The sequence below is a fragment of the Eucyclogobius newberryi genome, unplaced genomic scaffold (genome assembly GCF_026437365.1).
Source record: "Eucyclogobius newberryi isolate DKJ021-1_F unplaced genomic scaffold, fEucNew1.0.hap1 SCAF_524, whole genome shotgun sequence".
Taxonomy (NCBI): Eukaryota; Metazoa; Chordata; class Actinopteri; order Gobiiformes; family Gobiidae; genus Eucyclogobius; species Eucyclogobius newberryi.
This window is the reverse complement of record NW_027316195.1, coordinates 20883-40000: the sequence shown is the minus strand read 5'-3', so window position 1 is coordinate 40000 and position 19118 is coordinate 20883. Positions and strand designations below refer to the sequence as shown.

General features: G+C 53.6%; 1 protein-coding gene across 1 annotated transcript in view; it reads left to right on the top strand.

The window, feature by feature from the left end:
• The window catches only part of LOC140383525 (uncharacterized), a gene marked incomplete at its 3' end in the record, with an annotated part of 41226 nt that overhangs the window by 2405 nt on the left and 19703 nt on the right, over nt 1-19118 (top strand). The window contains exons 2-5 of the mRNA XM_072465971.1: nt 1087-1220; nt 4912-5041; nt 5874-6112; nt 6201-6352. Coding sequence (XP_072322072.1) covers nt 1087-1220; nt 4912-5041; nt 5874-6112; nt 6201-6352 — 655 coding nt within the window. The remainder of the gene's footprint in view (nt 1-1086; nt 1221-4911; nt 5042-5873; nt 6113-6200; nt 6353-19118) is intronic.

Sequence of the window (19118 nt, the reverse complement as noted above, 5' to 3'; positions counted from 1 at the left end):
GCACACTCACACACAGACACAAACACACACACACACAGACACACACACACACACACACAGACACACACACACAGACACACACACACACACACACAGACACACACACACACAGACACATACACACACACACACACACACACACACACACAGACACACACAGACACATACACACACACACACAGACACACACACACACAGACACACACACACACACACACACAGACACACACAGACACATACACACACACACACAGACACACACAGACACAGACACACACAGACACACACACACACACACACACACAAAGCACTCGATCAAAGACGTGAGGAGAGGATACTGTGCAGGACAAAAGATGAAGAAGAAAGAGTTCAAGAGGCTATTTTTGTTCAAAAATAAACTGGTTTAAGATTCAACCTTCCTGTTGTTTATAATGGAATTTTGAATCCCTGGAGATTCAGCTGTGTCATCTGGTGCTAATCAGTTACACAGAGAAGAGAGAGAGAGAGCCAGGGACAAGAGGAGGCTGATGGCCCATCACAGGACTGAGAGGAAACAAAGAGGGGTTGTTTCCGGTGGGCGGGGCTTACTCAGAGTAAGATAAATATCTGAGTTCCTGGTCTTGATTCACAGATTGAGAATGACTCTTGGATGAGAGTTGAGACGTATCGTTTTCGACACTGAATCCAGATGAAACGACTGAAACTTTCTCTACAATGGAACACATATTCTCTTTGTTTTACCGATAAGTGTAGTTTTTGCTTGAAACCCGCTCAGACACGGGAATAACAAGCAAACTCCACACGGAAAGACCCGGGAGGCACAGCCGAATGTTAGAAAAGCAAACAATGAACCGAACATCGTCAATAACTGTCCCGACTGTCCCAGAGCAGCCTCCTAGAGACAAACAGAAGAGGGACAAAGACCGGCCCCTGAGGAACACCAACACACTGAATCCACTGATTCCACTGGGCCCCTGCAGAACCATATTTTCTTGACATTCTCTCTCCCCCTCTCTCCCCCTCTATGTCTCCAGGTGGACTGTGTGTACTCTCTCTCACCCTCTTTCACCCTCTCTCTGTCTCCAGGTGGACTCTGTGGATGAGTCTCCTTGTCCTCGCAGCTGCAGTTGTCCCGCGCTCAGAGAGGTTCATTGCACCTTCAGACACCTCAGCGCTTTGCCCAAGACCTTTCCTCGAGACACGCAGAGACTCAACCTGGGGTAAGAGGGGCGGGGTAAGAGGGGCGGGGCAAGAGGGGCGGGGCAAGAGGGGCGGTTGTAAGAGAGGCAGGAGGGACAAACAGAAGAGCAACATGTCTATATGTTTTACCCAATTATCATTTGCATCCCATTAAAGTTGCACCAATGAAATTTCCCCATGTGGGACAATAAAGGATTATCTTATCTTATCTTAAAGCTGTTCTTGCTGCAGTGCTTGAGTCCTCCTCGCGGTGGCGCTCGGAAGTCACTTGGGAGTTGCTCGGGTCCTTCTTGCGGTGGCGCTCGGGTCCTCCTCTGGTCCTCCTCTGACCTTCCTCTGGTCCTCCTCTGGTCCTCCTCTGACCTTCCTCGGGTCCTCCTCTGGTCCTCCTCTGATCCTCCTCTGATCCTCCTCTGGTCCTCCTCTGGTCCTCCTCTGGTCCTCCTCTGACCTTCCTCTGGTCCTCCTCTGGTCCTCCTCTGGCCTTCCTCTGGCCGTCCTCTGACCTTCCTCTGGTCCTCCTCTGACCTTCCTCTGACCTTCCTCTGGTCCTCCTCTGGTCCTCCTCTGACCTTCCTCTGACCTTCCTCTGGTCCTCCTCTGGTCCTCCTCTGGTCCTCCTCTGGTCCCCCTCTGACCTTCCTTTGGTCCTCCTCTGGTCCTCCTCTGGTCCTCCTCTGACCTTCCTCTGGTCCTCCTCTGGTCCTCCTCTGACCTTCCTCTGACCTTCCTCTGGTCCTCCTCCGGTCCTCCTCTGGTCCCCCTCTGACCTTCCTTTGGTCCTCCTCTGGTCCTCCTCTGGTCCTCCTCTGACCTTCCTCTGACCTTCCTCTGGTCCTCCTCTGACCTTCCTCTGGTCCTCCTCTGACCTTCCTCTGACCTTCCTCTGGTCCTCCTCTTGTCCTCCTCTGGTCCTCCTCTGGTCCTCCTCTGGTTTCCAAACACGTGCGAGTTTGTGGAGCAGATTCAGGACGAGCGACTCTGAAGCTGATGTCGTGTCCCGCTCAGAGCAGAGGCAGATGTGGAGCTGAACACCTGCAGGACGAGTGTTCACCAGCTGGTGGCGCTAAAGCTGACGGAATGATCAAGAACATGAACCTGGAGCTCCTGCAGAAATGAACTGTTTTTACATTCAAACGTTGGAAAAAGGCCGGGTTTATTCAAGATTTTGTCTAAATTTGCTTCAATTTAGTCTCAATTTTGTCGGATGAGTTGGATTTTGACACCGTTTGATTGACATTAAGGCAAGAACATACAGTTTTTGTTTCATCAAACTAAAAGCATATTCGGGCCACAAACCGAACAACCAGAGTTCACGGAAACATCAACAACAAGAGCGTATTTACTTTGACAAATATTGTTTCAATTCCAGCCCCGAAAGCGGTGGATCTGGCCGACAGAGGACGAGGTCATTATCGTGACGCATGCGGACCACCAGCACGGGGGGGCGGGGCTTAAGGATTTAAGAGAGAGGGATCAATAGAAGGGGGTGCACGGTGGCAAAGGCGGTTAGCGCTCTTGCCTCCCAAGAAGGAGATCATGGGTTCGATTCCCGGACCAGACCAACATCACATGATCTCTCTGGGTGGAGTCTGCATGTTCTCCCCGTGTTACCGTGGGTTCTCTCCGGGTTCTCCGGCTTCCTCCCACCGTCCAAAGACATGCATGTGTTAGGCAAAATTGGTAACTCTAAATTGGCCCTAGTGAATGAATGTGAGAGTGTCTGTAATGTCTATGTCTCTGTGTTGGCCCTGCGACAAGTTGGCCACTGTCCAGGGTGTACCCCGCCTAAGGCCCGAAGTCACTGGGATAGGCTCCAGTCACCCGCGACCCCGAAAGGGAACAAGCGGTAGAAAATGGATGGATGGATGGATCAATAGAAGAAGTAGAAGAGAGAAAAGAGGAAGACGAGAGGAGGTCTGGAGCTGTCGTCGCGCTCAAAGTTTATTTGTGGATGTTTATCTATGAATATTTACAGCGAGACGTGTGTCGGAGCCAGTTTCTTTACCCATAATCCTCTGCTCCGGGGCCTGGACTCTGCTGCAAATGAGATCCTTAAGATTTATGACACAATTTGTTCCCTTTTCCGTCGGGCTTCAGCAGACGACGCAGAGGCTGGTGCCCCGGTCATGAATGATCGGTTATGGGAGATATTGAAAGGTTTCCCCAGATATCGTATCGTTCTGATATCGGATAATCGGTGGATATTTGGCGCCGGTCTTTCTCTGCTCCGTCCCAGTCCGTGCGTTTGTCCTCGGAGCGTCGGATGTGTCCAAAGAGAACAAGGAAGAACAATAAAAGTCATTAAAACGCGAATATTCATCTTCATAAATCAGACACAAATAAAACCGCTGAATGTCACTTTAAAGTTCATATTCCAGGCGTTTGTCTAATTATGACGTCGTTCGGTGGCTTTGTTCCTGTGGTAAACAATAATCATCGTTTTACATCAGCCAAGTCACAGTTTGTGATGGAAATACAGGAAGTGGAGCTGAGTTCTACAACAGGATCTCTCTGTGATGTCATCAAAAAGCGCCATTCCATCAAAAACGTGCTCACAACTGACAGTTCAAACGGTCATTTAACAAAATAAAGGTGTCGTCAGGTGTCGTCAGGTGTCGTCAGGTGTAATCGTGACTATCGTACGATTTAAATGGACTTTGTCGCTTGTTTACAATCCGGTTGCTAAGTAACTAGTGCGAAATGACCTCGATGTCATATTTGCTGGACACATCAAACCAGGAAGTGACTTTATAAATGTCACCAAAATGGACCAAAACAGGCAAAAAGTGACTGTCATAACTTAAATATCATCATGTTCCCTTTGTTTTACTGAAAAGTGTCGTCCAACGTGTCACTTTAAACACAATCGATGAGTTTTTGTAGTATTTTCTCCGCCACGGCAACAGAGTCCACCGTCTCTCTCGACTTGATCAGAACTCGTGTCAGATCTGAGGAACACGTCGCGTATGTTTGTGGAAAAGAAAAGCCGCCACAAACTCCCAGATTCAGCCCCGAAACGGACGGAAAACTTTACGGAGCGTCACGCGGTCGGGGTCAAAGGTCAGCGCCGCTCTTTCACCCCTGTCACTCCAGATTTAGATTCCGGCTGGTCCGGCTGTTCAGTGTTGTTTACTCGTCTCGTTTCAGTTTTAATAGTCGCTAAAAGTCTGTTCATAAAAATGAGAAAATGGAGCCAACGTTTGCACGAAAACTGCATTTCATAACGTGACATATTAACGGTGACGGAGAACAGACACGTGTCAAACATCTGAGGCGATTATCGACCGCTCCAGCCTCAGTCAGGATCAGGTGGAGGCTCTGGACGGGAGGAAACTCATTTCAACCGCTTGTATCCTCGATGTTGTCCTTTGGGTCATTAAAGCTCATGACCATAGGTGAGGTCAGAACGTAGAGTAACCGTTAAATCCAGTGCTTTGTCTTTGGACTCAGCTCCTTCTTCACCACAACAGTCGATGCAGCGACTGCATCGATCCAACTGTCAATCACACGCTCCAACTGTCAATCACACGCTCCAACTGTCAATCACACGCTCCAACTGTCAATCACACGCTCCAACTGTCAATCACACGCTCCAACTGTCAATCACACGCTCCTTCATCACTCGTGAACAAGACCCCGAGATACTTGAACTCAAAAAAACAAAATCCCCAGTGTAAATGTTTTTGTGTCTAATCTGGTGCGTCTCAGGTACAACAGTCTGACGGAGGTGGAGGGGTCAGAGGTCCGGTCGCTGCGGCAACTGGAGATGCTGATGCTCCACGGCAACGACATCGAGACGATCCACGACGGCGCGTTCTACGGACTCAGGGCTCTGCAGGTAAAACCAGAGCCAGGATCCATCCCCTGTGTTCAGGAGCTTTAAGTCCCAGTCCCTGTGGGTGTCAGAGTTCATCTGTGGGTGTCAGAGTTCATCTGTGGGTGTCAGAGTTCATCTGTGGGTGTCAGAGTTCATCTGTGTGTGTCAGAGTTCATCTGAGGGGGCTCAAAGTTCATCTGTGGGTGTAAGAGTTTATCTGTGGGTGTCAGAGTTCATCTGTGGGTGTCAGAGTTCATCTGTGGGTGTCAGAGTTCATCTGTGGGTGTCAGAGTTCATCTGTGTGTGTCAGAGTTCATCTGAGGGGGCTCAAAGTTCATCTGTGGGTGTAAGAGTTTATCTGTGGGTGTCAGAGAGTTCATCTGTGGGGTCTCAGAGTTCATCTGTGGGTGTCAGAGTTCATCTGTGGGTGTGGAGTTCATCTGTGGGGTCTCAGAGTTCATCTGTGGGTGTCAGAGTTCATCTGTGGGTGTGGAGTTCATCTGTGGGGTCTCAGAGTTCATCTGTAGGTGTCAGAGTTCATATGTGGGTGTCAGAGTTCATCTGTGGGTGTGGAGTTCATCTGTAGGTCTCAGAGTTCATCTGTAGGTCTCAGAGTTCATCTGTGGGGTCTCAGAGTTCATCTGTGGGTGTGGAGTTCATCTGTAGGTCTCAGAGTTCATCTGTGGGGTCTCAGAGTTCATCTGTAGGTCTCAGAGTTCATCTGTGGGGTCTCAGAGTTCATCTGTGGGGTCTCAGAGTTCATCTGTAGGTCTCAGAGTTCATCTGTGGGTGTCAGAGTTCATCTGTGGGTGTCGGAGTTCATCTGTGGGTTCTGCTTCTGTGACTCTTCCAGATCTTGAAGCTGAGTTACAACAAGCTGAGGTCTGTCCGCCGGGCTCTGTTCGAGGGTCTGACGGGGCTGGTCCGGTTACACCTGGATCATAACCTGATCTCCTTCATCGAGCCGTACTCCTTCTCTGGCCTGACGTCGCTCAAGCTGCTGCAGCTGGAGGGAAACCTGCTCAGAGAGATCCACCCGCACAGCTTCATCACCGTGTCAGTGCTCGGACACTTCTGGACCTCAGGACTCAAGTAAGACCTAAGACCTAAGACCTAAGACCTCCCGCGTGAACGTTTGTCATGTGCAGAGCTCCGTGAACCTGCTGTGACTGTGCTGTAGACACCTGCACCTGTCGGAGAACCTCCTGGAGCGCCTGCCGTCCTCCTGCCTCTCCTCGGCTCCTCGACTCGAGCTCCTCAGCCTCCACTCCAACCCCTGGATCTGTGACTGTGGCCTGAGCTGGCTCCTGCACTGGGGAGCCGAGCACCAAGGTGAGGAGCACACGAGGGTTTAGACCTGGTTTAGACCTGGTTTAGGCCTGGTTTAGACCTGGTTTAGACCTGGTTTAGTCCTGGTTTAGACCTGGTTTAGTCCTGGTTTAGACCTGGTTTAGGCCTGGTTTAGTCCTGGTTTAGCCCTGGTTTAGGCCTGGTTTAGACCTGGTTTAGACCTGGTCTAGTCCTGGTTTAGTCCTGGTTTAGACCTGGTTTAGTCCTGGTTTAGACCTGGTTTAGACCTGGTTTAGACCTGGTTTAGACCTGGTTTGGACCAGGTTTAGACCTACTTTAGTCCTGCTTTATCTGGTCCTCGGGTGCCGTGTGTGGCTCTTTTGTGTGTGGCTCTTGTGTGTGGCTCTTGTGTGTGGCTCTTGTGAGTGGCTCTTGTGTGTGGCTCTTGTGTGTGGCTCTTGTGTGTGGCTCTTGTGTGTGGCTCTTGTGTGTGGCTCTTGTGTGTGGCTCTTCTGTGTGTGGCTCTTGTGTGTGGCTCTTGTGTGTGGCTCTTGTGTGTGGCTCTTGTGTGTGGCTCTTCTGTGTGTGGCTCTTGTGAGTGGCTCTTGTGTGTGGCTCTTGTGTGTGGCTCTTCCGTGTGTGGCTCTTGTGTGTGGCTCTTGTGTGTGGCTCTTGTGTGTGGCTCTTCCGTGTGTGGCTCTTCCGTGTGTGGCTCTTGTGTGTGGCTCTTCTGTGTGTGGCTCTTGTGTGTGGCTCTTGTGTGTGGCTCTTGTGTGTGGCTCTTCCGTGTGTGGCTCTTCCGTGTGTGGCTCTTGTGTGTGGCTCTTGTGTGTGGCTCTTCTGTGTGTGGCTCTTGTGAGTGGCTCTTGTGTGTGGCTCTTGTGTGTGGCTCTTGTGTGTGGCTCTTGTGTGTGTGGCTCTTGTGTGTGGCTCTTGTGTGTGGCTCTTGTGTGTGGCTCTTATGTGTGGCTCTTGTGTGTGGCTCTTCCGTGTGTGGCTCTTCCGTGTTTGGCTCTTCCGTTTGTGGCTCTTGTGTGTGGCTCTTGTGTGTGGCTCTTCCGTGTGTGGCTCTTCCGTGTGTGGCTCTTCCGTGTGTGGCTCTTCCGTGTGTGGCTCTTCCGTGTGTGGCTCTTCCGTGTGTGGCTCTTCCGTGTGGCTCTTGTGTGTGGCTCTTGTGTGTGGCTCTTGTGTGTGGCTCTTCCGTGTGTGGCTCTTCCGTGTGTGGCTCTTGTGTGTGGCTCTTGTGAGTGGCTCTTGTGTGTGGCTCTTGTGTGTGGCTCTTCCGTGTGTGGCTCTTCCGTGTGTGACTCTTCCGTGTGTGGCTCTTCCGTGTGTGGCTCTTGTGTGTGGCTCTTGTGTGTGGCTCTTGTGAGTGGCTCTTGTGTGTGGCTCTTGTGAGTGGCTCTTGTGTGTGGCTCTTGTGTGTGGCTCTTGTGTGTGGCTCTTCTGTGTGGCTCTTGTGTGTGGCTCTTTTGTGTGTGGCTCTTGTGTGTGGCTCTTGTGTGTGGCTCTTGTGTGTGGCTCTTCTGTGTGTGGCTCTTGTGTGTGGCTCTTCTGTGTGGCTCTTCTGTGTGTGGCTCTTGTGTGTGGCTCTTGTGTGTGGCTCTTGTGTGTGGCTCTTGTGTGTGGCTCTTCTGTGTGTGGCTCTTGTGAGTGGCTCTTGTGTGTGGCTCTTGTGTGTGGCTCTTCCGTGTGTGGCTCTTCCGTGTGTGGCTCTTGTGTGTGGCTCTTGTGAGTGGCTCTTGTGTGTGGCTCTTGTGTGTGGCTCTTCCGTGTGTGGCTCTTCCGTGTGTGGCTCTTGTGTGTGGCTCTTGTGAGTGGCTCTTGTGTGTGGCTCTTGTGTGTGGCTCTTCCGTGTGTGGCTCTTCCGTGTGTGGCTCTTCCGTGTGTGGCTCTTCCGTGTGTGGCTCTTGTGTGTGGCTCTTCCGTGTGTGGCTCTTCTGTGTGTGGCTCTTCCGTGTGTGGCTCTTCCGTGTGTGGCTCTTCCGTGTGTGGCTCTTGTGTGTGGCTCTTCTGTGTGTGGCTCTTGTGTGTGGCTCTTGTGAGTGGCTCTTGTGTGTGGCTCTTGTGTGTGGCTCTTCCGTGTGTGGCTCTTCCGTGTGTGGCTCTTCCGTGTGTGGCTCTTGTGTGTGGCTCTTGTGTGTGGCTCTTGTGAGTGGCTCTTGTGTGTGGCTCTCGTGTGGCTCTTCCGTGTGTGGCTCTTGTGTGTGGCTCTTGTGTGTGGCTCTTCTGTGTGTGGCTCTTGTGTGTGGCTCTTGTGTGTGGCTCTTGTGTGTGGCTCTTGTGTGTGGCTCTTCTGTGTGTGGCTCTTGTGAGTGGCTCTTGTGTGTGGCTCTTGTGTGTGGCTCTTGTGTGTGGCTCTTCCGTGTGTGGCTCTTGTGTGTGGCTCTTGTGTGTGGCTCTTGTGTGTGGCTCTTGTGTGTGGCTCTTCCGTGTGTGGCTCTTCCGTGTGTGGCTCTTCCGTGTGTGGCTCTTCCGTGTGTGGCTCTTGTGTGTGGCTCTTGTGTGTGGCTCTTGTGTGTGGCTCTTCCGTGTGTGGCTCTTCTGTGTGTGGCTCTTCTGTGTGGCTCTTCTGTGTGGCTCTTGTGTGTGGCTCTTGTGAGTGGCTCTTGTGTGTGGCTCTTGTGTGTGGCTCTTCCGTGTGTGGCTCTTCCGTGTGTGGCTCTTCCGTGTGTGGCTCTTGTGTGTGGCTCTTGTGTGTGGCTCTTGTGAGTGGCTCTTGTGTGTGGCTCTTGTGAGTGGCTCTTGTGTGTGGCTCTTGTGTGTGGCTCTTGTGTGTGGCTCTTGTGTGTGGCTCTTCTGTGTGGCTCTTGTGTGTGGCTCTTTTGTGTGTGGCTCTTGTGTGTGGCTCTTGTATGTGGCTCTTGTGTGTGGCTCTTCTGTGTGTGGCTCTTGTGTGTGGCTCTTCTGTGTGGCTCTTCTGTGTGTGGCTCTTGTGTGTGGCTCTTGTGTGTGGCTCTTGTGTGTGGCTCTTGTGTGTGGCTCTTCTGTGTGTGGCTCTTGTGTGTGGCTCTTGTGTGTGGCTCTTCCGTGTGTGGCTCTTCCGTGTGTGGCTCTTGTGTGTGGCTCTTGTGAGTGGCTCTTGTGTGTGGCTCTTGTGTGTGGCTCTTCCGTGTGTGGCTCTTCCGTGTGTGGCTCTTCCGTGTGTGGCTCTTCCGTGTGTGGCTCTTGTGTGTGGCTCTTCCGTGTGTGGCTCTTCTGTGTGTGGCTCTTGTGTGTGGCTCTTGTGTGTGGCTCTTGTGTGTGGCTCTTGTGAGTGGCTCTTGTGAGTGGCTCTTGTGAGTGGCTCTTGTGTGTGGCTCTTCTGTGTGGCTCTTCCGTGTGTGGCTCTTCCGTGTGTGGCTCTTCCGTGTGTGGCTCTTCCGTGTGTGGCTCTTCCGTGTAGCTCTTGTGTGTGGCTCTTGTGTGTGGCTCTTCCGTGTGTGGCTCTTGTGTGTGGCTCTTCTGTGTGTGGCTCTTGTGTGTGGCTCTTGTGTGTGGCTCTTGTGTGTGGCTCTTCCGTGTGTGGCTCTTCCGTGTGTGGCTCTTCCGTGTGTGGCTCTTGTGTGTGGCTCTTCTGTGTGTGGCTCTTGTGTGTGGCTCTTGTGTGTGGCTCTTGTGTGTGGCTCTTCCGTGTGTGGCTCTTCCGTGTGTGGCTCTTGTGTGTGGCTCTTGTGTGTGGCTCTTCTGTGTGTGGCTCTTGTGAGTGGCTCTTGTGTGTGGCTCTTGTGTGTGGCTCTTGTGTGTGGCTCTTGTGTGTGTGGCTCTTGTGTGTGGCTCTTGTGTGTGGCTCTTGTGTGTGGCTCTTATGTGTGGCTCTTGTGTGTGGCTCTTGTGTGTGGCTCTTCCGTGTTTGGCTCTTCCGTTTGTGGCTCTTGTGTGTGGCTCTTGTGTGTGGCTCTTGTGTGTGGCTCTTCAGTGTGTGGCTCTTCCGTGTGTGGCTCTTGTGTGTGGCTCTTGTGTGTGGCTCTTGTGTGTGGCTCTTGTGTGTGGCTCTTCCGTGTGTGGCTCTTCCGTGTGTGGCTCTTCCGTGTGTGGCTCTTCCGTGTGTTGCTCTTCCGTGTGGCTCTTCCGTGTGGCTCTTGTGTGTGGCTCTTCCGTGTGTGGCTCTTCCGTGTGTGGCTCTTTTGTGTGTGGCTCTTCCGTGTGTGGCTCTTGTGTGTGGCTCTTGTGTGTGGCTCTTGTGTGTGGCTCTTGTGTGTGGCTCTTGTGTGTGTGGCTCTTCTGTGTGTGGCTCTTGTGTGGCTCTTCCGTGTGTGTCTCTTGTGTGTGGCTCTTCCGTGTGTGGCTCTTCCGTGTGTGGCTCTTGTGTGTGGCTCTTCTGTGTGTGGCTCTTGTGTGTGGCTCTTGTGTGTGTGGCTCTTCCGTGTGTGGCTCTTCCGTGTGTGGCTCTTCCGTGTGTGGCTCTTCCGTGTGTGGCTCTTGTGTGTGGCTCTTGTGTGTGGCTCTTGTGTGTGGCTCTTGTGTGTGGCTCTTGTGTGTGGCTCTTCCGTGTGTGGCTCTTCCGTGTGTGGCTCTTGTGTGTGGCTCTTGTGTGTGGCTCTTCTGTGTGTGGCTCTTGTGAGTGGCTCTTGTGTGTGGCTCTTGTGTGTGTGGCTCTTGTGTGTGGCTCTTGTGTGTGGCTCTTGTGTGTGGCTCTTATGTGTGGCTCTTGTGTGTGGCTCTTGTGTGTGGCTCTTGTGTGTGGCTCTTGTGTGTGGCTCTTGTGTGTGGCTCTTGTGTGTGGCTCTTGTGTGTGGCTCTTCCGTGTGTGGCTCTTCCGTGTGTGGCTCTTCCGTGTGTGGCTCTTCCGTGTGTGGCTCTTCCGCGTGGCTCTTCCGTGTGGCTCTTGTGTGTGGCTCTTCCGTGTGTGGCTCTTCCGTGTGTGGCTCTTCCGTGTGTGGCTCTTCCGTGTGTGGCTCTTCCGTGTGTGGCTCTTGTGTGTGGCTCTTGTGTGTGGCTCTTGTGTGTGGCTCTTGTGTGTGGCTCTTGTGTGTGGCTCTTGTGTGTGTGGCTCTTCTGTGTGTGGCTCTTGTGTGGCTCTTCCGTGTGTGGCTCTTGTGTGTGGCTCTTCCGTGTGTGGCTCTTCCGTGTGTGGCTCTTGTGTGTGGCTCTTCTGTGTGTGGCTCTTGTGTGTGGCTCTTGTGTGTGTGGCTCTTCCGTGTGTGGCTCTTCCGTGTGTGGCTCTTCCGTGTGTGGCTCTTCCGTGTGTGGCTCTTGTGTGTGGCTCTTGTGTGTGGCTCTTGTGTGTGGCTCTTGTGTGTGGCTCTTGTGTGTGGCTCTTGTGTGTGGCTCTTGTGTTTGGCTCTTCTGTATGTGGCTCTTCTGTGTGTGGCTCTTGTGTGGCTCTTCCGTGTGTGGCTCTTGTGTGTGGCTCTTGTGAGTGGCTCTTGTGTGTGGCTCTTGTGTGTGGCTCTTCCGTGTGTGGCTCTTCCGTGTGTGGCTCTTCCGTGTGGCTCTTGTGTGTGGCTCTTGTGTGTGGCTCTTCCGTATGTGGCTCTTCCGTGTGTGGCTCTTGTGTGTGGCTCTTGTGTGTGGCTCTTGTGTTTGGCTCTTGTGTGTGGCTCTTGTGAGTGGCTCTTGTGTGTGGCTCTTGTGAGTGGCTCTTGTGTGTGGCTCTTGTGAGTGGCTCTTGTGTGTGGCTCTTGTGTGTGGCTCTTGTGTGTGGCTCTTGTGTGTGGCTCTTTTTAGTGTGGCTCTTCCGTGTGTGGCTCTTCCGTGTGTGGCTCTTCCGCGTGGCTCTTGTGTGTGGCTCTTGTGTGTGGCTCTTCCGTGTGTGGCTCTTGTGTGTGGCTCTTCCGTGTGTGGCTCTTCCGTGTGTGGCTCTTGTGTGTGGCTCTTCTGTGTGTGGCTCTTGTGTGTGGCTCTTGTGAGTGGCTCTTGTGTGTGGCTCTTGTGTGTGGCTCTTCCGTGTGTGGCTCTTCCGTGTGTGGCTCTTCCGTGTGTGGCTCTTCCGTGTGTGGCTCTTGTGTGTGGCTCTTCCGTGTGTGGCTCTTCTGTGTGTGGCTCTTGTGTGTGGCTCTTGTGTGTGGCTCTTGTGTGTGGCTCTTGTGAGTGGCTCTTGTGAGTGGCTCTTGTGAGTGGCTCTTGTGTGTGGCTCTTGTGTGTGGCTCTTCCGTGTGTGGCTCTTCCGTGTGTGGCTCTTCCGTGTGTGGCTCTTCCGTGTGGCTCTTCCGTGTAGCTCTTGTGTGTGGCTCTTGTGTGTGGCTCTTCCGTGTGTGGCTCTTGTGTGTGGCTCTTCCGTGTGTGGCTCTTCCGTGTGTGGCTCTTGTGTGTGGCTCTTCTGTGTGTGGCTCTTGTGTGTGGCTCTTGTGTGTGGCTCTTGTGTGTGGCTCTTCCGTGTGTGGCTCTTCCGTGTGTGGCTCTTGTGTGTGGCTCTTGTGTGTGGCTCTTCTGTGTGTGGCTCTTGTGAGTGGCTCTTGTGTGTGGCTCTTGTGTGTGGCTCTTGTGTGTGGCTCTTGTGTGTGTGGCTCTTGTGTGTGGCTCTTGTGTGTGGCTCTTGTTTGTGGCTCTTATGTGTGGCTCTTGTGTGTGTCTCTTGTGTGTGGCTCTTCCGTGTTTGGCTCTTCCGTTTGTGGCTCTTGTGTGTGGCTCTTGTGTGTGGCTCTTGTGTGTGGCTCTTGTGTGTGGCTCTTGTGTGTGGCTCTTCCGTGTGTGGCTCTTCCGTGTGTGGCTCTTCCGTGTGTGGCTCTTCCGTGTGTGGCTCTTCCGCGTGGCTCTTCCGTGTGGCTCTTGTGTGTGGCTCTTCCGTGTGTGGCTCTTCCGTGTGTGGCTCTTGTGTGTGTGGCTCTTCCGTGTGTGGCTCTTGTGTGTGGCTCTTGTGTGTGGCTCTTGTGTGTGGCTCTTGTGTGTGGCTCTTGTGTGTGGCTCTTGTGTGTGTGGCTCTTCTGTGTGTGGCTCTTGTGTGGCTCTTCCGTGTGTGGCTCTTGTGTGTGGCTCTTCCGTGTGTGGCTCTTCCGTGTGTGGCTCTTGTGTGTGGCTCTTCTGTGTGTGGCTCTTGTGTGTGGCTCTTGTGTGTGTGGCTCTTCCGTGTGTGGCTCTTCCGTGTGTGGCTCTTCCGTGTGTGGCTCTTCCGTGTGTGGCTCTTGTGTGTGGCTCTTCTGTGTGTGGCTCTTGTGTGTGGCTCTTGTGTGTGTGGCTCTTCCGTGTGTGGCTCTTCCGTGTGTGGCTCTTCCGTGTGTGGCTCTTCCGTGTGTGGCTCTTCCGTGTGTGGCTCTTGTGTGTGGCTCTTGTGTGTGGCTCTTGTGTGTGGCTCTTGTGTGTGGCTCTTGTGTGTGGCTCTTCCGTGTGTGGCTCTTCCGTGTGTGGCTCTTGTGTGTGGCTCTTGTGTGTGGCTCTTCTGTGTGTGGCTCTTGTGAGTGGCTCTTGTGTGTGGCTCTTGTGTGTGTGGCTCTTGTGTGTGGCTCTTGTGTGTGGCTCTTGTGTGTGGCTCTTATGTGTGGCTCTTGTGTGTGGCTCTTGTGTGTGGCTCTTGTGTGTGGCTCTTGTGTGTGGCTCTTGTGTGTGGCTCTTGTGTGTGGCTCTTGTGTGTGGCTCTTCCGTGTGTGGCTCTTCCGTGTGTGGCTCTTCCGTGTGTGGCTCTTCCGCGTGTGGCTCTTCCGTGTGGCTCTTGTGTGTGGCTCTTCCGTGTGTGGCTCTTCCGTGTGTGGCTCTTGTGTGTGTGGCTCTTCCGTGTGTGGCTCTTGTGTGTGGCTCTTGTGTGTGGCTCTTGTGTGTGGCTCTTGTGTGTGGCTCTTGTGTGTGGCTCTTGTGTGTGTGGCTCTTCTGTGTGTGGCTCTTGTGTGGCTCTTCCGTGTGTGGCTCTTGTGTGTGGCTCTTCCGTGTGTGGCTCTTCCGTGTGTGGCTCTTGTGTGTGGCTCTTCTGTGTGTGGCTCTTGTGTGTGGCTCTTGTGTGTGTGGCTCTTCCGTGTGTGGCTCTTCCGTGTGTGGCTCTTCCGTGTGTGGCTCTTCCGTGTGTGGCTCTTCCGTGTGTGGCTCTTGTGTGTGGCTCTTGTGTGTGGCTCTTGTGTGTGGCTCTTGTGTGTGGCTCTTGTGTGTGGCTCTTGTGTGTGGCTCTTGTGTTTGGCTCTTCTGTGTGTGGCTCTTCTGTGTGTGGCTCTTGTGTGGCTCTTCCGTGTGTGGCTCTTGTGTGTGGCTCTTGTGAGTGGCTCTTGTGTGTGGCTCTTGTGTGTGGCTCTTCCGTGTGTGGCTCTTCCGTGTGTGGCTCTTCCGTGTGGCTCTTGTGTGTGGCTCTTGTGTGTGGCTCTTCCGTATGTGGCTCTTCCGTGTGTGGCTCTTGTGTGTGGCTCTTGTGTGTGGCTCTTGTGTTTGGCTCTTGTGTGTGGCTCTTGTGAGTGGCTCTTGTGTGTGGCTCTTGTGAGTGGCTCTTGTGTGTGGCTCTTGTGAGTGGCTCTTGTGTGTGGCTCTTGTGTGTGGCTCTTGTGTGTGGCTCTTGTGTGTTGCTCTTTTTAGTGTGGCTCTTCCGTGTGTGGCTCTTCCGTGTGTGGCTCTTCCGCGTGGCTCTTGTGTGTGGCTCTTGTGTGTGGCTCTTCCGTGTGTGGCTCTTGTGTGTGGCTCTTCCGTGTGTGGCTCTTCCGTGTGTGGCTCTTGTGTGTGGCTCTTCTGTGTGTGGCTCTTGTGTGTGGCTCTTGTGAGTGGCTCTTGTGTGTGGCTCTTGTGTGTGGCTCTTCCGTGTGTGGCTCTTCCGTGTGTGGCTCTTCCGTGTGTGGCTCTTCCGTGTGTGGCTCTTGTGTGTGGCTCTTCCGTGTGTGGCTCTTCTGTGTGTGGCTCTTGTGTGTGGCTCTTGTGTGTGGCTCTTGTGTGTGGCTCTTGTGAGTGGCTCTTGTGAGTGGCTCTTGTGAGTGGCTCTTGTGTGTGGCTCTTGTGTGTGGCTCTTCCGTGTGTGGCTCTTCCGTGTGTGGCTCTTCCGTGTGTGGCTCTTCCGTGTGGCTCTTCCGTGTAGCTCTTGTGTGTGGCTCTTGTGTGTGGCTCTTCCGTGTGTGGCTCTTGTGTGTGGCTCTTCCGTGTGTGGCTCTTCCGTGTGTGGCTCTTGTGTGTGGCTCTTCTGTGTGTGGCTCTTGTGTGTGGCTCTTGTGTGTGGCTCTTGTGTGTGGCTCTTCCGTGTGTGGCTCTTCCGTGTGTGGCTCTTGTGTGTGGCTCTTGTGTGTGGCTCTTCTGTGTGTGGCTCTTGTGAGTGGCTCTTGTGTGTGGCTCTTGTGTGTGGCTCTTGTGTGTGGCTCTTGTGTGTGTGGCTCTTGTGTGTGGCTCTTGTGTGTGGCTCTTGTGTGTGGCTCTTATGTGTGGCTCTTGTGTGTGTCTCTTGTGTGTGGCTCTTCCGTGTTTGGCTCTTCCGTTTGTGGCTCTTGTGTGTGGCTCTTGTGTGTGGCTCTTGTGTGTGGCTCTTGTGTGTGGCTCTTGTGTGTGGCTCTTCCGTGTGTGGCTCTTCCGTGTGTGGCTCTTCCGTGTGTGGCTCTTCCGCGTGGCTCTTCCGTGTGGCTCTTGTGTGTGAATCTTCCGTGTGTGGCTCTTCCGTGTGTGGCTCTTGTGTGTGTGGCTCTTCCGTGTGTGGCTCTTGTGTGTGGCTCTTGTGTGTGGCTCTTGTGTGTGGCTCTTGTGTGTGGCTCTTGTGTGTGGCTCTTGTGTGTGTGGCTCTTCTGTGTGTGGCTCTTGTGTGGCTCTTCCGTGTGTGGCTCTTGTGTGTGGCTCTTCCGTGTGTGGCTCTTCCGTGTGTGGCTCTTGTGTGTGGCTCTTCTGTGTGTGGCTCTTGTGTGTGGCTCTTGTGTGTGTGGCTCTTCCGTGTGTGGCTCTTCCGTGTGTGGCTCTTCCGTGTGTGGCTCTTCCGTGTGTGGCTCTTCCGTGTGGCTCTTGTGTGTGGCTCTTGTGTGTGGCTCTTGTGTGTGGCTCTTGTGTGTGGCTCTTGTGTGTGGCTCTTGTGTTTGGCTCTTCTGTGTGTGGCTCTTCTGTGTGTGGCTCTTGTGTGGCTCTTCCGTGTGTGGCTCTTGTGTGTGGCTCTTGTGAGTGGCTCTTGTGTGTGGCTCTTGTGTGTGGCTCTTCCGTGTGTGGCTCTTCCGTGTGTGGCTCTTCCGTGTGGCTCTTGTGTGTGGCTCTTGTGTGTGGCTCTTCCGTGTGTGGCTCTTCCGTGTGTGGCTCTTGTGTGTGGCTCTTGTGTGTGGCTCTTGTGTGTGGCTCTTGTGTGTGGCTCTTGTGTGTGGCTCTTGTGTGTGGCTCTTGTGAGTGGCTCTTGTGTGTGGCTCTTGTGAGTGGCTCTTGTGTGTGGCTCTTGTGTGTGGCTCTTGTGTGTGGCTCTTCCGTGTGTGGCTCTTCCGTGTGTGGCTCTTCCGTGTGTGGCTCTTCCGTGTGTGGCTCTTCCGCGTGGCTCTTGTGTGTGGCTCTTGTGTGTGGCTCTTCCGTGTGTGGCTCTTGTGTGTGGCTCTTCCGTGTGTGGCTCTTCCGTGTGTGGCTCTTCCGTGTGTGGCTCTTCTGTGTGTGGCTCTTGTGTGTGGCTCTTGTGAGTGGCTCTTGTGTGTGGCTCTTGTGTGTGGCTCTTCCGTGTGTGGCTCTTCCGTGTGTGGCTCTTCCGTGTGTGGCTCTTCCGTGTGTGGCTCTTGTGTGTGGCTCTTGTGTGTGGCTCTTGTGTGTGGCTCTTGTGTGTGGCTCTTGTGTGTGGCTCTTGTGTTTGGCTCTTCTGTGTGTGGCTCTTCTGTGTGTGGCTCTTGTGTGGCTCTTCCGTGTGTGGCTCTTGTGTGTGGCTCTTGTGAGTGGCTCTTGTGTGTGGCTCTTGTGTGTGGCTCTTCCGTGTGTGGCTCTTCCGTGTGTGGCTCTTCCGTGTGTGGCTCTTCCGTGTGGCTCTTGTGTGTGGCTCTTCCGTGTGTGGCTCTTCCGTGTGTGGCTCTTGTGTTTGGCTCTTGTGTGTGGCTCTTGTGTGTGGCTCTTGTGTGTGGCTCTTGTGTGTGGCTCTTGTGAGTGGCTCTTGTGTGTGGCTCTTGTGTGTGGCTCTTCCGTGTGTGGCTCTTCCGTGTGTGGCTCTTCCGTGTGTGGCTCTTCTGTGTGGCTCTTATGTGTGGCTCTTGTGTGTGGCTCTTGTGTGTGGCTCTTGTGTGTGGCTCTTGTGTGTGTGGCTCTTCTGTGTGTGGCTCTTGTGTGGCTCTTCCGTGTGTGGCTCTTGTGTGTGGCTCTTGTGAGTGGCTCTTGTGTGTGGCTCTTGTGTGTGGCTCTTCCGTGTGTGGCTCTTCCGTGTGTGGCTCTTCCGTGTGTGGCTCTTCCGTGTGGCTCTTCCGTGTGGCTCTTGTGTGTGGCTCTTCCGTGTCTGGCTCTTCTGTGTGTGGCTCTTGTGTGTGGCTCTTCTGTGTGTGGCTCTTGTGTGTGGCTCTTGTGAGTGGCTCTTGTGTGTGGCTCTTGTGTGTGGCTCTTCCGTGTGTGGCTCTTCCGTGTGTGGCTCTTCCGTGTGTGGCTCTTGTGTGTGGCTCTTGTGAGTGGCTCTTGTGTGTGGCTCTTGTGTGTGGCTCTTGTGTGTGGCTCTTGTGTGTGGCTCTTGTGTGTGGCTCTTGTGTGTGGCTCTTGTGTTTGGCTCTTGTGTGTGGCTCTTGTGTGTGGCTCTTGTGTGTGGCTCTTGTGTGTGGCTCTTGTGTGTGGCTCTTGTGTTTGGCTCTTGTGTGTGGCTCTTGTGTGTGGCTCTTGTGTGTGGCTCTTGTGTGTGGCTCTTGTGTGTGGCTCTTGTGTGTGGCTTTTGTGTTTGGCTCTTCTGTGTGTGGCTCTTGTGTGTGGCTCTTGTGTGTGGCTCTTGTGTGTGGCTCTTGTGTGTGGCTCTTGTGTGTGGCTCTTCTGTGTGTGGCTCTTGTGTGTGGCTCTTGTGTGTGGCTCTTGTGTGTGGCTCTTGTGTGTGGCTCTTGTGTGTGGCTCTTCTGTGTGTGGCTCTTGTGTGTGGCTCTTGTGTGTGGCTCTTGTGTGTGGCTCTTGTGTGTGGCTCTTGTGTGTGGCTCTTGTGTGTGTGGCTCTTGTGTGTGGCTCTTGTGTGTGGCTCTTGTGTGTGGCTCTTGTGTGTGGCTCTTCTGTGTGTGGCTCTTGTGTGTGGCTCTTGTGTTTGGCTCTTGTGTGTGGCTCTTGTGTGTGGCTCTTGTGTGTGGCTCTTGTGTGTGGCTCTTGTGTGTGGCTCTTGTGTGTGGCTCTTCTGTGTGTGGCTCTTGTGTGTGGCTCTTCTGTGTGTGGCTCTTGTGTGTGGCTCTTGTGTGTGGCTCTTGTGTGTGGCTCTTGTGTGTGGCTCTTGTGTTTGGCTCTTCTGTGTGTGGCTCTTGTGTGTGGCTCTTGTGTGTGGCTCTTGTGTGTGGCTCTTGTGTGTGGCTCTTGTGTGTGGCTCTTGTGTGTGGCTCTTGTGTGTGGCTCTTCTGTGTGTGGCTCTTGTGTGTGGCTCTTGTGTGTGGCTCTTGTGTGTGGCTCTTGTGTGTGGCTCTTGTGTGTGGCTCTTGTGTGTGGCTCTTGTGTGTGGCTCTTGTGTTTGGCTCTTCTGTGTGTGGCTCTTCTGTGTGTGGCTCTTGTGTGGCTCTTCCGTGTGTGGCTCTTGTGTGTGGCTCTTGTGAGTGGCTCTTGTGTGTGGCTCTTGTGAGTGGCTCTTCCGTGTGTGGCTCTTCCGTGTGTGGCTCTTCCGTGTGTGGCTCTTCCGTGTGGCTCTTCCGTGTGGCTCTTGTGTTTGGCTCTTCCGTGTGTGGCTCTTCCGTGTGTGGCTCTTGTGTGTGGCTCTTGTGTGTGGCTCTTGTGTGTGGCTCTTGTGTGTGGCTCTTGTGTGTGGATCTTGTGTGTGGCTCTTGTGTGTGGCTCTTGTGAGTGGCTCTTGTGTGTGGCTCTTGTGTGTGGCTCTTCCGTGTGTGGCTCTTCCGTG